At 38.9% G+C, this 13,945-nt stretch overlaps 1 protein-coding gene across 2 annotated transcripts in view; it reads left to right on the top strand.

Moving 5' to 3' along the window:
- Positions 1-11,672, top strand: part of DKK2 (dickkopf WNT signaling pathway inhibitor 2) — a 74,351-nt gene extending 62,679 nt beyond the window's left edge. For both annotated transcript variants that reach the window (XM_054293284.1, XM_054293277.1), the window contains 3 exons: positions 5,741-5,891; positions 6,534-6,683; positions 7,212-11,672. In XM_054293284.1, coding sequence (XP_054149259.1) covers positions 5,741-5,891; positions 6,534-6,683; positions 7,212-7,462 — 552 coding nt within the window. In that variant the 3' untranslated portion in view covers positions 7,463-11,672. The remainder of the gene's footprint in view (positions 1-5,740; positions 5,892-6,533; positions 6,684-7,211) is intronic.
- The last annotated feature ends 2,273 nt before the right edge of the window (positions 11,673-13,945 follow it).

Raw genomic sequence — 13,945 nt, 5'->3', positions numbered from 1 at the left:
CGGTTAAAGCATATGTTTGCATTTCCTAATTTATTGGCATGCTTTTAATTTGGATTACTAATTCTTCAGAGAAAGAGAAAAGAAAAAGAAAACATGGCACCCCTGTGGCTATTTCATATGTTTGCTCCATGGGGATCAAGTCCTTGCTCTGAAAGATAGTTCTGTCCTGTCCAAAGCAAGATGGGAAGGAGAGACTCTCACCATGATTGAGCCAGTTGGTTGCTTCATTGTGCCTGATGGCTTTGGAATATTAAGCAATATGCCCAAGACTAAAGGCAAACAAGCTCTTTTGTTCATCTCTCAAGTGGAGGTTGGAAACTCTGTCCTCTTGTCTATAGTTCAGGACAGTTTTGATCATCTAGCCAGCATATTGGCTACAGAGAGTTCAGCTTCCATCTCCTTCACAGTCATTATTTTAAAATGTACAGAAGAATGATTAATTGAAATGGAGAAAATAACTTTTTTTTCCTTAAGTAACAAGTGAATAATAAACTGAGTTGCAGTACCAATTCATTTGTGGCAACCAGTCTCACAGACATTGTATGAATATAAAAGATTGTGTAGATGTGATATAGAAGAGATTTTGACAGCAGAAGATGTCTTTAGTATGTGGTAGCACAGCCTAGTGACACAGGTATTTGCACAGGATATTAGTAAATAGGGATAATATGTACAAAACTGAGTAAAAGCCTAAATTAGCTTTCTGACATATGGGTACCAGGGAAGCAAGGCCATTCCAGGGTTAATATATGTGTCCATTTCCTTGAGTCCCTTGTCTCACCTTTGCAATATGGCTACTGCCTCGTTGCCAAGTGAGAGAGGATGATGAAGGACTGACCTGGTAGCTCTGGAGAGCTCTCACTTCCTGGCTGTACAACTGGTTGTAGCTTTTCTCCTCTTCCACTCAGTCCCCACTATAATCAGGGAATGATTGTATGGACCAAGTCTGGCAGGGTATGCAAAACAATACATGCAGTGGTACTGTCATTTCTGTGGTACATGAAATTCATCTGTCTCACTGAGTGCTGCTTGGCATCCGCAGTGAAAGGCTAATGGACAACCTCCATGCTGTTTCTTCTGCTGGGAGGGGTAGTAGCCATGATTTTCTGCCAGGACTGACTCTGCACTTGGATTTTATGATGTGTTTTTTAAAAAAAGTTAATTGCTTCTGAGGGAATCACTACTGATATCTTTTCCATCAAAACACCTATTTGGGCACAGCTCCTGGCAGCGTTGAAGGCAGGTCTAAAGCCAGCAGTGTCTCAACTGCTTGTGCTGGATAAGTGATGACACAGTCTAGGTAAAAATGCCAGTGACTCTTCCTGCCTTTCACTGACTTGTTATTACCTAGTACGGTGTGGGGTACTTCAGCATAAAAACAAATAAAACATCCTAATACGAGCAGATTGAGAGCCTGGTGATTAAGACACTGGCTGGGAATATGGTCTTCAAATATTTGCTGGAGGCCATGCTGAAATTCAAGACCTTATCTCCCAAAGCTCAATAAAGTATGTTTGCCATCAGTCTTCTCACCCTTCAGCACATTACAGCGTCTGTCTTACTCTTCCCCCTGGAGTGCTTCTCCATTACATTTTATAGTGCCAGACAGAGAGACTCAAACTGTTTGACTTCTTAGCACAACAGTCTCACCACTTAATATTGCTACAGCTTGCAGTGAAACTCTGTGGTACCTATAAAATATGTGTGATAGCAAATGACTCCAGCAAAAATATCAAGAAAGTGTCATTGCACTGAGAAAAGGGGCTAAGAGCTCCTCTGTCAGAAGGAGAAAGACAAAGGTAAGCATAAACCTCACTGCTGCATGATTCTCAAATCGTGGGAATGACATTACCCACTTAACCATAAAATGTAGACAATCAGTTCCTTACACAGCCTTCCTGGGAAGTTAATATAAAAAGGAAGATCTTAGTGCTTGGAACGGCTTGTTCAACTATAAAAATCCCCAACTTTTGTCCTCTATCCTCTGCATAAATTTCCTTGAGTATTTCTATCATGCATTCATGAAATTTTGAATATAAATTCAGAAGGGAAGGAATATTCTCTCTCCCTAAGAGAAAAGTTTAACATCTCAGTATTGTTGTGACCTGACTGGTAAGGGTTAGTCTTGGTGGACTGATGAAGGTGACATTTTGGCGCAGCACAAGCAACACCCATTTCAACATCTAGCCTGAATCCTCCAACATTGCAAAAATCCCTTTGCTGTACAGTTTTGGACAAGTAATCAACAGTATCTTTTATACAAGGATACAAAGCTAATTGGAATGGCTTAGGAAAAACCATGTCAGTAAACAATGCTCTTAATCAGACAACACATTCTGAAAATGTGACTCATTATCACAGAGGACATCTAGTTCATGTCATGCTACGGGTGACTTGATTGCCTGCAAGTGGGATAAAAAAATAAGATTGTTTAAATGCAGCTTCAGAGAGTGCTACGTATTTTATCTCAGTTTCATCTGGTTTCCCATGCTATCAAAGTTGTGTTTAGTGGATGGAGATTTACAACCAGAAAATGATACGTGTAGCTGAAGAATGTGAAGAGATGATGTGCCTTATAGAATTAGTTATCATTGCTGGGGAAGTAGAGCTGGTTTACAGCTTGCTTCTTCCCTCTCCATCTGGGACTGATCTGTGTCTTTGTGTTGTATATAGGAAATGTTCTCTTCAATTCTCTGAACGTAAAGACTCTGTTCCAGGCACTGTGGTGCAGGAGATTTTGGAAATCTTGACTTTTACATAGATAATAGTTAACATGCACGTTTTTACAAGTATGTTTTCTTTACCCTGTATTTTAAAGAAGTATACCTAGATTGACTCAACTGGCAATAAAGGAATAATTATGAATGCATTTCCCTCCTGCTAGCCAAGGCTAAGTACACAATATGTTATTTTATTTTTCTGTTTCTATGATGAATGCTACACAGCAATAGGAATTACTCTGCTGAGAGCAGGAGTTATGTCTATTCTAACGAATGTCTAGTGACTAGGAAACAGACACAAGGCTATAGAGACATTTTTGTTTCAAGGTCCTGTGATTGATAGCCAGGCTATAAATGGATAGTGATTTTGGCAGATCAAAATAGTTGGTGGCAGCAGGCATTTGCAAGAGGGTTTCTTGTATGGCTGGCTGGTAGCTGGTCTTTTGAGTGGACCTATTAGTTATTATCTAAGCTACATGTAACAGACTTATTTTTTTATGTGCTGCAGTCATTTGCCTTAGGTAGGTCAGTTTTGGCTTAATGTAATTCAGAAGTATCATTTTTATTTAGGAATGGGCTCTAGATTGGGAAGAAAGGCTGAGTTCTGTTGATTTTCCTAGCAATTTTTGAAGTTGTCTTTTGTTACTTTCACCATTCTCAAGGACAGAGTGTAGAGCTGACAATTAGATGCATATCTTAAAATATCTTTTTCATGTCACTCAGCTTAAAAGCCAAAAGTAAAACCATCACTAGATATGGTATGTGAGAGCATTCATTAGCACCATTCAGGATCAGGGAAGTCTTTTTTTTGAGAAGCTATTTGAGGAACCAAAATAAAACTGCAAGTAGGCTTCTTGCTGACAAGTTGCAGGTGTATGCCACATGCCCATGTTGGAAAAAAGATGCGGTTGTGAAGGTCTTGATGACAGACAAGGGTCTAAAATGCCTTCATCTCCAGGTTTTAGCCAGTCCATCTGTTTTTTATTTGCGTTTCCTCCAGCTAGCAGAGTTAGTATTTTCCAAACTCGGTATAACCATGCACAAATCTATATAAAATTGCTTTATTTTTGCATTGTAAGATACATAGGTTAGTAGGGTACAATTTAAATAAGTCTTACTTTTATGGTAACTATATAATAAATTTTAAGTCAGTTTTATTTATTAGTTTTGGAAAAATGAGGGACAGGAGTGATGAGATTGAGGAAAGAGCACTTTAGCTCCACTTAGAATAAGTAGAATCTGCTTATGCCTTAAGAGTACCAAAAAGGTATTTCTATTTGTCTTTTATTGGTACTTCTAGCTTAAAAGATCTGTCCTTCTTTGATTTCCTCCTCTTGAGGAAATGTCCATTCTTAAGGTTAAAAGACTTCCACATAGTTCAGATTACTCCAAACAGCTGCACCCTGGAAAAATTCTCAAAGGCACATTTTCAGAGGACAGAAGTAAAGAGGCAACAACACTTGGGAAATACCCAGCCAGCACTTTTGGTACTGTAATGTAAATTTTGACAAACAACTCATGAAGTCACATGAGAAATGGCATAGTTTCCCCTCCCACTACTGACATGAGAGAAATTAGGTTTTCTTTGAAGACCTCTTGTTTCTTATGTGATTCTCATCAGAATCACATGAAAATAGGTAAACAAGAGTTTCTTCACCTAAAGAAACAACTTTCAAAATGTATTCTTAAAGACCTTGAAGTTTTTCTTTTCTGAGAGAAATGTATGTTTTGATTTCAAAAATGATTACAGAAAAGTAATCATTCTACACTGGAAAGTAGTCAGTTGAGCTTTTTTTTGGGGGGGGGTGAACAATTAATTGAAAAATCATTTTGAAAAACAATAGTTTTATTTACTTGAAATACTGGAGAAAATTAGTTGAGGAAATGTAAACGTAATTTTTCAGGAAGTGTACAAAATTTATTGTCATTTTTTTTATTTAAACAAGTGCTTCAAGAATAATTTTGAGGAATGGGGAAAAAATCTGTAATTAATTTTACAGGCAGTAAAATTAGATTGAAACAGATAGCATAGTTGTAGCTGTGTGGGAGTCAGCAGAAAGCATCCTGGAATGTGGCAGTGTGTATCATTGTGTCTCTTTCATGAATCTTCTCTTTTCCTTTTGTAGGAACAAAGTTTTCTTTATCTTTATGGGAGAATGCAGTGCTTTTGCTTTTGCTTTTTCCTTTTTAAAGTCTGTTTTCCTGTGAGGTAATGCTGGTTTTGATGAATAGAGAAGAATTGTGTACCCATGTATCTGCTTGTAGGGAATTATACATGGAAGATATTTTGTGCTCTGTAATACATTCCATGGTGCCTACCATAGGGTATTGTTCAGCAGGTGGCAGGTATAAGGAGTATACTGAGACCAGAAGGGAATGAAAGGTTATCAAAGTGAAATGCTGACCAGTGACGTTTGGTCACTTCCAAGGACTCCCACTGGTGTGGCCAGGCATTAGTGGTGCAGTTACAGACATTTGATTGAGTGTGATGCAGATACTCATGGTGACAACACTGAGCTTATTGATAATAACCCAGTGTGTTTGACATCTGCCAAAGGAAGAATACCTCCTCAGAGTTTAAAATTAAATGTTACCTTTTGGAGGGTGTGTTTCAGTATTGTTACTGGCTTTCATGGCTGTATTGATTGTTCATTGTAGAGTTTTAAGCTCTTGCCTATGAATCAGATCCCTGAATCCACAAAAATATGAATTCTCTTGGGCTCATATATGTTTGAAGTAAGGAAAGATGAAACCATGAGTAAGCATCTCTTATTCTTTATGGAATGACCAGCAGTTGTGTGAGCTTAAAGATTGCTGTGTGGCTGCAGTGGAGGACCCCTAGTTGCATCTCCTAGCCCCGTGAATTGTTACCTCAGCTACTGTTTTATTTTGGAGGTTTCAGTGGCAGTTTTTCATGTTTTTTGTTTGTTTGCTCATTTTATTTTTTGTTTTTCTAACAGGCTGCATCCATTCCTTGTGCAAAGGCGTGCCTTACTGTAGACCTTTCTGTTCCCCTCCAGGCCTATCCCTGCAGTAACGACAAGGAGTGCGAGGTGGGGCGGTACTGCCACAGCCCTCACCAAGCCACGTCCGCGTGCATGGTGTGCCGCAGGAAGAAGAAGCGCTGCCACCGGGACGGGATGTGCTGCCCCGGGAACCGCTGCAACAACGGTATGGCTGCCAGCCATGGCCTTTCCTGCACAAAATCAGCCTTCTTGGCACCATCTGTTGCTATGAGTGCTCCCAGCAACAGTATCTTTTCCTGGGTGGTAGCTCTTCTTTTTCTAAGCCAAGAAAACTTAATTGTCTACTTTGTTCCACTCTGTCTAATTTTCTTTAGTAGTATAGGGCTCAGGTACTACCAGTCTTTTCTTATATTTTGTGGGGAAGTAACACAAAAATGCTGCCTAAAATCACAGCTCTACATTCAGTGTACTTTGATTCCCTGGAAGAATGCACAGAAGTCATATTGTAAGGAAGCAAAGGAGACTTAATGAATCCTGAATCTACTCTCCCTGGGGAGAGTTATAACCATACTGACTGCATTTCCATGGAGACTGGAGAGAGATGTCTGTAAGAAGCTCTCCAGGGGCTCAGACCATCAAGCCAGAGTGACAGAGAGACTGTTTGACAGTGAGTGAAGCAGATCTGTGGTGAGCCTAAGTGCCAGGAACCAGAGATGAACATGTGATTACAGCTGAGCTTCACTGAGGCCAAACCCCGGTGCTTTCATCATCCTGACCTGGTCGGGGCATGTCTCTCAGCTGCTTTTCCTCTCATTCAAATCTTTGAGTGGCTGTCTTTTCCTTGTAGGTATTTGCATACCAGTGACTGAAAGCATCCTTACTCCTCACATCCCTGCTCTAGAAGGGCCACGCAACAAGAAGAATGGTCATTATGCGAGCAAGGATTTGGGATGGCACAACCTGGGGAGGTCCCGATCCAAGCTGTCACACATAAAGGGTAAGATCCCATTTGGACTGGACTGCTCTGTTCTTCAGGTCATGAATCATGTTACTGCTGTTAAGATACAGCAGTGGAAACCAGAGATAGGCAGTAATTTCACAGGGAGTGAATGTCTGTTGTGAGGGATCACAGCATGACTCAGAAAGTGATGTAATGTCAACCGACAGTTCCTGTGATTGAAACAGCATCTGCTTTCTTCTCTGTATCAGATGTGGACTGACAATCATGTTATCAGTTGTGCAAGACTGCAGACATCCTCCTCTTGTAGCAGCCATGTAATTGAACACTTGTAATTCCGTTTACAATCCTGCAGCTGAATTTCTCCTTACTAAGTCATATGGCAGGTCTCATGAATTACACCCTTGAATCTTCCTAATTAGTATTTTCTCTTGTGTTTACATCCTTCAAATAGCCACAGGTGGAAATATCACCTCTCCTTTTTCTCAGTTCCGTTTGCATAAGTCTGAATGAATCTGTAGTTTCACATTTTTCCATGAGATAAAGTAATTTGGTTTCTCTTTTTAGGACATGAAGGCGATCCCTGCCTACGGTCATCAGACTGCATTGAGGGACACTGCTGTGCTCGCCACTTCTGGACCAAAATTTGCAAGCCTGTGTTGCATCAGGGGGAGGTGTGCACCAAACAGCGCAAGAAAGGCTCCCATGGACTGGAGATTTTCCAACGATGTGACTGTGCCAAGGGTTTGTCTTGTAAAGTATGGAAAGATGCGACCTCCTCTTCTAAATCGAGACTTCATGTGTGCCAGAAGATCTGAATGAGGATTGGGAAGATAGTATTGAGTGACTGTGGCTTTATGTGTTTAATGCATTATGGCATGGTGGAAAAAGGGGACTGCAAATGAAAGTGGAGTGGCTAAAGTAACAGTTAGAGTATGAGTAGAAGTCACACCAAATGCATTTCTTTCTGAGCTGGTGGCAAACACAAGTGTAGCTGGAGTTCACCTACTGCGCGGTTCTCCTGTAAATAATTCTCCAGTTTGTGGGAAATGCTAGTATGCAAACAAGTAGAGTGGAAATGAATGTCACTTACCTCGCTGTGTTGTCCCACGATGTTTCAGGGGTTCACTGGGTCTACAGTGGGTCTACAGCGTGGTAAGGATTTTCTACAGAAATTGTATACATTGTACTCCTATAGGAAGCGGTGCATGCCAGGGAGACTCATCTGTCAACACATTATTGGCCACATTGCAGGTGTGAGAAATGGAAATAAAGTTACTGTGAATGTCCACATGCCCTTGTTATTCAGGGCTGACATTCAGCAAGGAAGCGCTCCTGCAGGACAAGAGTGCTATGTTTTCCAGGCCCTTGTGAAGAAGGTGAAAACTGGCCATCTCAAAATTTCAAGAGAGCAGCAGTTTACCTAAGAGGAGGCATTTAAACAGGGTTTTGTTTCCTATACATGGGTAAATTGAAATGCTTTATGTAGTTCAATGTCATAATAAGGCACTTAATTACTTGTATTTTTCTCAGTTTACTGCTAATATGCGTTGGGTTGAACAGATGAAGCAAATATGTGTGCATGCTGAATCCAGAATTATATACAGGCAGATTCTCATTAGTCCTAAATATACTTTCCTTGCCTAAGCATTCTTGCATTATAGACATTTCCAAAAGAAATAGCAGTGTTGAAGTGCTTAACATGAAGAACTTTGAAGTTTTTTCTCTGTTGCTGTTATAATATAACATATTCAACCAACATTTGTTGAGGTGTTTCGAGCATAGTGCTACAGACTCAATTTTTACATCTTATGGCACTCTGCAGCAGTATAATGGATTTGTTCTCGAGACAACAGAGGAAAAGGAGTTGGGTCCTGTGAGCATCTCCACTCCTGCAGAAGAGGATGTAAGAAGATGGCATGACCACAAATGACTTGTTAAACATCATGTGATGTCACAGCATACCAGCCTCCAGCATGTATTCAGCCTGAAACTGATGTGCTCTCACTCTGGACTGTTCTGCCAGGAATGACAGAAATATGTAGACCGTGGAAACAGTTGCCAACCCTACCTTATTTGTGTACTGGTTAAAAAAGAACAGCCCCTCTCCTGTGACTTGTCTCCCAGGTCTTTTCAAACTTTTAAAATTTTACTTATTTTCAAGTATTACTTCGTATAAACTTTGGTAAAGAGACTGATATTATTTTAAAGAAGTCTGATTCTATAATTGACCTACTGCTAAGTTGTAATTACCCATTTTTAATTACCCATTTTCATGTTCTATGATACAAAGATAAAAAGATACTTTTCTGTTTATTCAGTTCTGCGCAGCATGGGTAGGCCATTATGTAATTTAACTTTGAAGATCACATTACCATTATCTGACACATTTTTCCACCAGTGGGATGCCTTAAAGCTTTAGCTTAGCTACACTACTTGACTCAGCCTTCCTAATTAGGACACAGACCTCAGCTTCACTGCCCTTATCTTTCATGAGTCTAAAGCACAAGAGTATTTCACACTCCTCCATCCCTACTGGAAACAACTCTTCTTACTCCAGCATTTTCCAACATCACTGAAACAGGAATAAGGCTCAGAAATTGCAAAATACTAAAAAAGTCCAGGAACCAATTTTACAAGTTTTATTTACACTGACACAGCACATACTCAGAAGAGGAACTCAAGCACTCTTGTTGCTCAAGTGCTCACTACACATAAGGAAAAATGAGCAAGGGAGTTGCAGAAATGGGGTCCTGGCATTTTTAGCTCTTCTTATTGGCCTACCCACAATTTTGCTCTTGCAAAACACAGTTATTTGGGATAATTTATTTACAGGAAATGTTTAATGAGATGTATTTTCTTATAGAGATATTTCTTACACAAAGCTTTGTAGCAAATATATTTGCAGCCTGTTGAATTTAATGTAGAAAAATGTATAATAAGATTAAATATATTAAATTTCTTTTCACATTCCTCCCCAAGTATCTTACCCATATTCTTTTCCTCACCTGCTGCTTAAGAAGAGTAGTTCTTTACAGAAAGACATGCAAATCATTTGAAAAAAACCAATCGTGTCTCTTAGCTATGCAAGTAAAAACATCTGATTGTACTTGTGTCTGTGTGTAGGCTGAGTTCTGGTAAAGAACATGAAGGTCATCTTGAAATCCCCATACATCATTTCCAGAAAACTGGTTTAAGTGACAGCTACCTGTATGCTTCTCTTGGGTTGGTTTAACCCTAAACACTCAAGAATGCATCTTGAAAATAGTGCACCTGGTTGTGTCATGTAAAATCAAGCAGGTTAAGTGGGGAAGGTATCCAGACACATTTCCTGGATAGCGATACATACCAGAGGGACTCATGCTGGATAAAGGTGGTATTTAAATTACACAGCATTTTGTTAGAGGCTACAGCATGCAAATGCACTCCTGCAAAATCTATAACTTGCAATTCTGAAATAGCAACTCACAGCATTCAGCTCTAATAACATGAAACAATCCATGTGACACAACTGCGAATACTGTTAATAAAACCAGCCAAGTTTTGATCCCAGGAAAACGCCTGCAGAGCACAATAAATATTGCAAAATAATGCCTGTGGTTATTGAGCAATGGTCTTGATATCCCTGTTAGATGTTTCTGGTAACCCTTTGCTGCAACAGATGTACATTTGGGGATGTAATGGTCTCCAAATCACACAAGTGATCGTATAAAATGAAAAAGTTTAGCTACTGTCATTTGCAGTATTTGGTTGGTAGGCCTTTGAAAATTCCAACACTTTTGACATCAACATAATGAAATTGTGAGCATTTTCAGAGCCCAATGACTTCAGGAAAGACTGCCAAAGCCTTCAGAGTTTTAATCTGGGGACAAAAACAATAGGCACAGGCAGTTCCTTGCACACCACAAATGCTGAGCCACATAGCTGAATAGAGTAGCGTGCAAGCAGTTTCTAAAGACTGAACTTTGGTTATTTAGAAGACAGTCAGTCACTGTGTTGTGGAAATATACATCAGTTTGAGAATAAAAGAACAGCTACATTTTGGGATAATTGCTCTCACTCACTGTGTCACTCATCACGGGAATTAAGAATGAGTTTGGTTCAGTAACGTTTCAGAAATCTGCTGTCATGACACAAGTACACAAGATGTTATTGCGGAACAATTCAAATAATTTTCCTATTAGCCTAGAATAGCCTCAGCAATGCAACATCTCTTTGGAAATGCTTACCAACATTCCTAAAAATAATGGATTTCTACTTTGTAACTACATATATTTGATTTACAGTATAAATATGGGTGTGTATCTATTACTGTACTATTTGCTTTGTCTCATTTTGTTTGCAACCTATATTATTTATGATTTTAAACATTTTTAATGGAAACAATTAAAATGATTTATCTGCTATCTATAACAACACTTTCAACAGCTTACATCCAGCATCTGCCATCTAAACCAGAATTCACTGAAATTTAAGCCATCTTCTTCATATTCTGACTTTCCAGCTCATTGTCTCAGCAACAGCAAAAAAAGCCCTCACCAAATAAACACCCTAAAAGATCTTGGGCAGAGGCTGAGAAGAGACATTCCTAAACTATTGCTTCCCTCTCTGCTTTTACTTTGGAGCTCTGCATCATCACCTCCACTAGCAAAAGTAAGTGCTATCAAAGAAAATTTGTATTTTTCATCCTTTCCAGTTTGCTTTCCTTCTAGGAAAGAGGAGATCCTGAAGGTCAAAACCAGCAGAAACTCATAACAGAGACTCTAAGCTCAGGATTTTAAGAGTTTTGAGACCTATCCTCTAACTTTCAAAAATTTAATTGTTAGAGAATTATGTAATATCAAGACCGCATTTATAAAAAATAAAGAAACCTTGTTCTTTGGGTTGTCAATCACATGTTCTGAAAATAACTGCCCACAGTGTTGGAGTAAAAACAAACACTTCCTCCTCACCCAGGCAACCTTACCTGTAGTCCCTGACAAAGGGAAAGCAGTGGTTTTGGATTTCTTTTGCTCTGGGCACAGTGTACACAAAGGAATCATTAATTTTGTTTTATAATAAAGTTATGGTTTCTTACCTTGCTTACCAGTCTGAGGTATGATATCTCTCTTTTGCTGCATGACACAGGAGTGAAGAAACAGAGTTAGTTTCAAGTTCTGTGCTCCTTCATTTAAATCCCAGTGTTTCACTGAGATAAATAAAGACTTTCAGCTCAAGTGCCTTATCAGCTAATGCAGTTTTTTACATGCTCATCACTACCAAAGAAGGCTTACAGTACAACACACATCCTGTATCCATTCTTACCATTTGTTCAACTTTATCTGGCTGCTCTGAGTTACTGAGAAGCCCCAGATGTCTGCTTGTTATAGATAAAAGTTAAGAGATAAAAGTTAAGTTAAAATAGGATATAGTTCAATTACATTGTATTAATTTGTTATATTATTTGTATTATGTTAAAAGGAGGGGCGGGCTTATTAGAATGTGCTAGAAGGGTCCAGGGTTTGGTGAAACAGGGGTCTGATGGGCCAAGGCAAGGTCGAAGAGAGCTTGGATGAAAGATCTGACCAATCATTCGAAGAAATTATTCAATACCTGTCAGCATTTACAGCAACAGGATTTCACCCATATGAAAATTACTTGTTGAAAATATTTGGTTGCAAAAAGGTAATTCCCATAATGGTGCCATAAACCTGTCCATGCAATCTGTGCGCTGACAGTCATTACTATAATTAGTAACAATCTCTCTAATTAGGCAATCAAGAAGACACTCATATGAAGGAATGTTGCTTTGCATGCATTCATTTTAACAAAAGCTGAAATCACTTACCTATAATAAGAGTCAACTTCCCTTGAGTTGCCTTTTCCATCTGGACAAAGAGATTCATTTTTATATGACCAAACAAATTTAATGAGCTTCTCAGCTGTGTTATCCGAGCAATTGTCCTAAAAACAACACAGGAAATTAGTTTTCATTTATGAGCTCAAATCTAGTTCTATTTTTGATTATACATTCACATATCTGCATTTTTCTAAAAAGATAAACTGTCCTAATTTTCAGATTGTTTCAGGTTTATTTCACCTCTAACCCAGTTTCAGAATTTAAATCAAAGTAATTTCATGGAATGTAGAAGTAAACAGAATTGAATGTTCATTTCTAGTTTCTACTGAGCGCTAAAAAAATCTAGTAGACAAACTGTCAGGGAAATGTGAGATTAAGCCTTCAACAGCTTGAAATAAATGCTAGAATTCCTGTTTATTTCAGTACATTCTGAGTGTTTCCTTAAATACATCTCTGATATACAAATATTTAGAGTATATAGAGATTGACTTAGCAATGATCCCCTCACTTCAGTGATCAGGAGTAACAACATTACAGGAACAGAAAATAGCTGCAGGAGAAGATTCAGGAGGGGAATAAGGAGATTTGGTTCAAGGTTGAGGGTTTATTGACTTTTTAGAAAGAAAATTACTGTGAAGATGATGATGAAGTGCTATAAAGTCATGAGAGATTGAAAGAAGGTAACCTGATGCAATAATTAAAGATTCTTCATGTTAGAAAGAAGCAGTAGGTCATCATAATGCTCATGTGCATAATGAGATACTTTATTTTACCTACTTACCCCATTTAAACAGTCAAGAATACTGTCCTAAAGCACAGCTCACACATGATATCAAATAATATTTCCCTTAAAGTCATTTCACTTTGAAATCCCTAAGATAGAAGGTGGCTTGTTTAATGTTTAAATACATCTGTTTTATCCCCATTTGGTTTAAATTGGATTCTTTTTCTGTCTGTATGAAGAAGACACATCTAGCCACTCACGTTTCTGTTCATCTAGGGAAATTGATGAGACATGTGCATGTTTGAACATGCACAGAAACTGCTAAAGTGATCAACAGCTCAAATCAGCTTCACTGACACTTGAATTAGTAACTGTGGAGACACTCAAATACTGTAGTTTAAAGCTCATCAGAACTAGAACTTGTGGAAAAATCTATGGAAATTTTTGTTTTTACTCTTTTACTGCTTCTATTTGAGGCTAGAAAGTGGCGTTTTTATCAGTCATTTTTATTTTTGGATAGCTCTAGATATAAATTCCTTTTGAGTACTCCTTCCAGCTCTGGGGCCTCAACATAAGACACACACGGACCTGCTGGAGTGAGTCCAGTGGAGGCCATGGAGAGGCTCAGAGGGCTGGAGCACCTCTGCTCTGCAGACAGGTTGAGAGAGCTGGAATTGTTTAGCCTGGAAAAGAGAAGGCTCTGGGGAGACCTTACAGCACCTTCCAGTGCCTAAAGGG

Source organism: Melozone crissalis, unplaced genomic scaffold, assembly GCF_028551555.1.
Source record: "Melozone crissalis strain CALT ecotype California unplaced genomic scaffold, PUWL_Pcris_2 ptg000006l_1, whole genome shotgun sequence".
Classification (NCBI taxonomy): domain Eukaryota; kingdom Metazoa; phylum Chordata; class Aves; order Passeriformes; family Passerellidae; genus Melozone; species Melozone crissalis.
The sequence above is the reverse complement of the archived record's forward strand: the minus strand, read 5'-3'. Positions and strand labels throughout refer to the sequence as shown.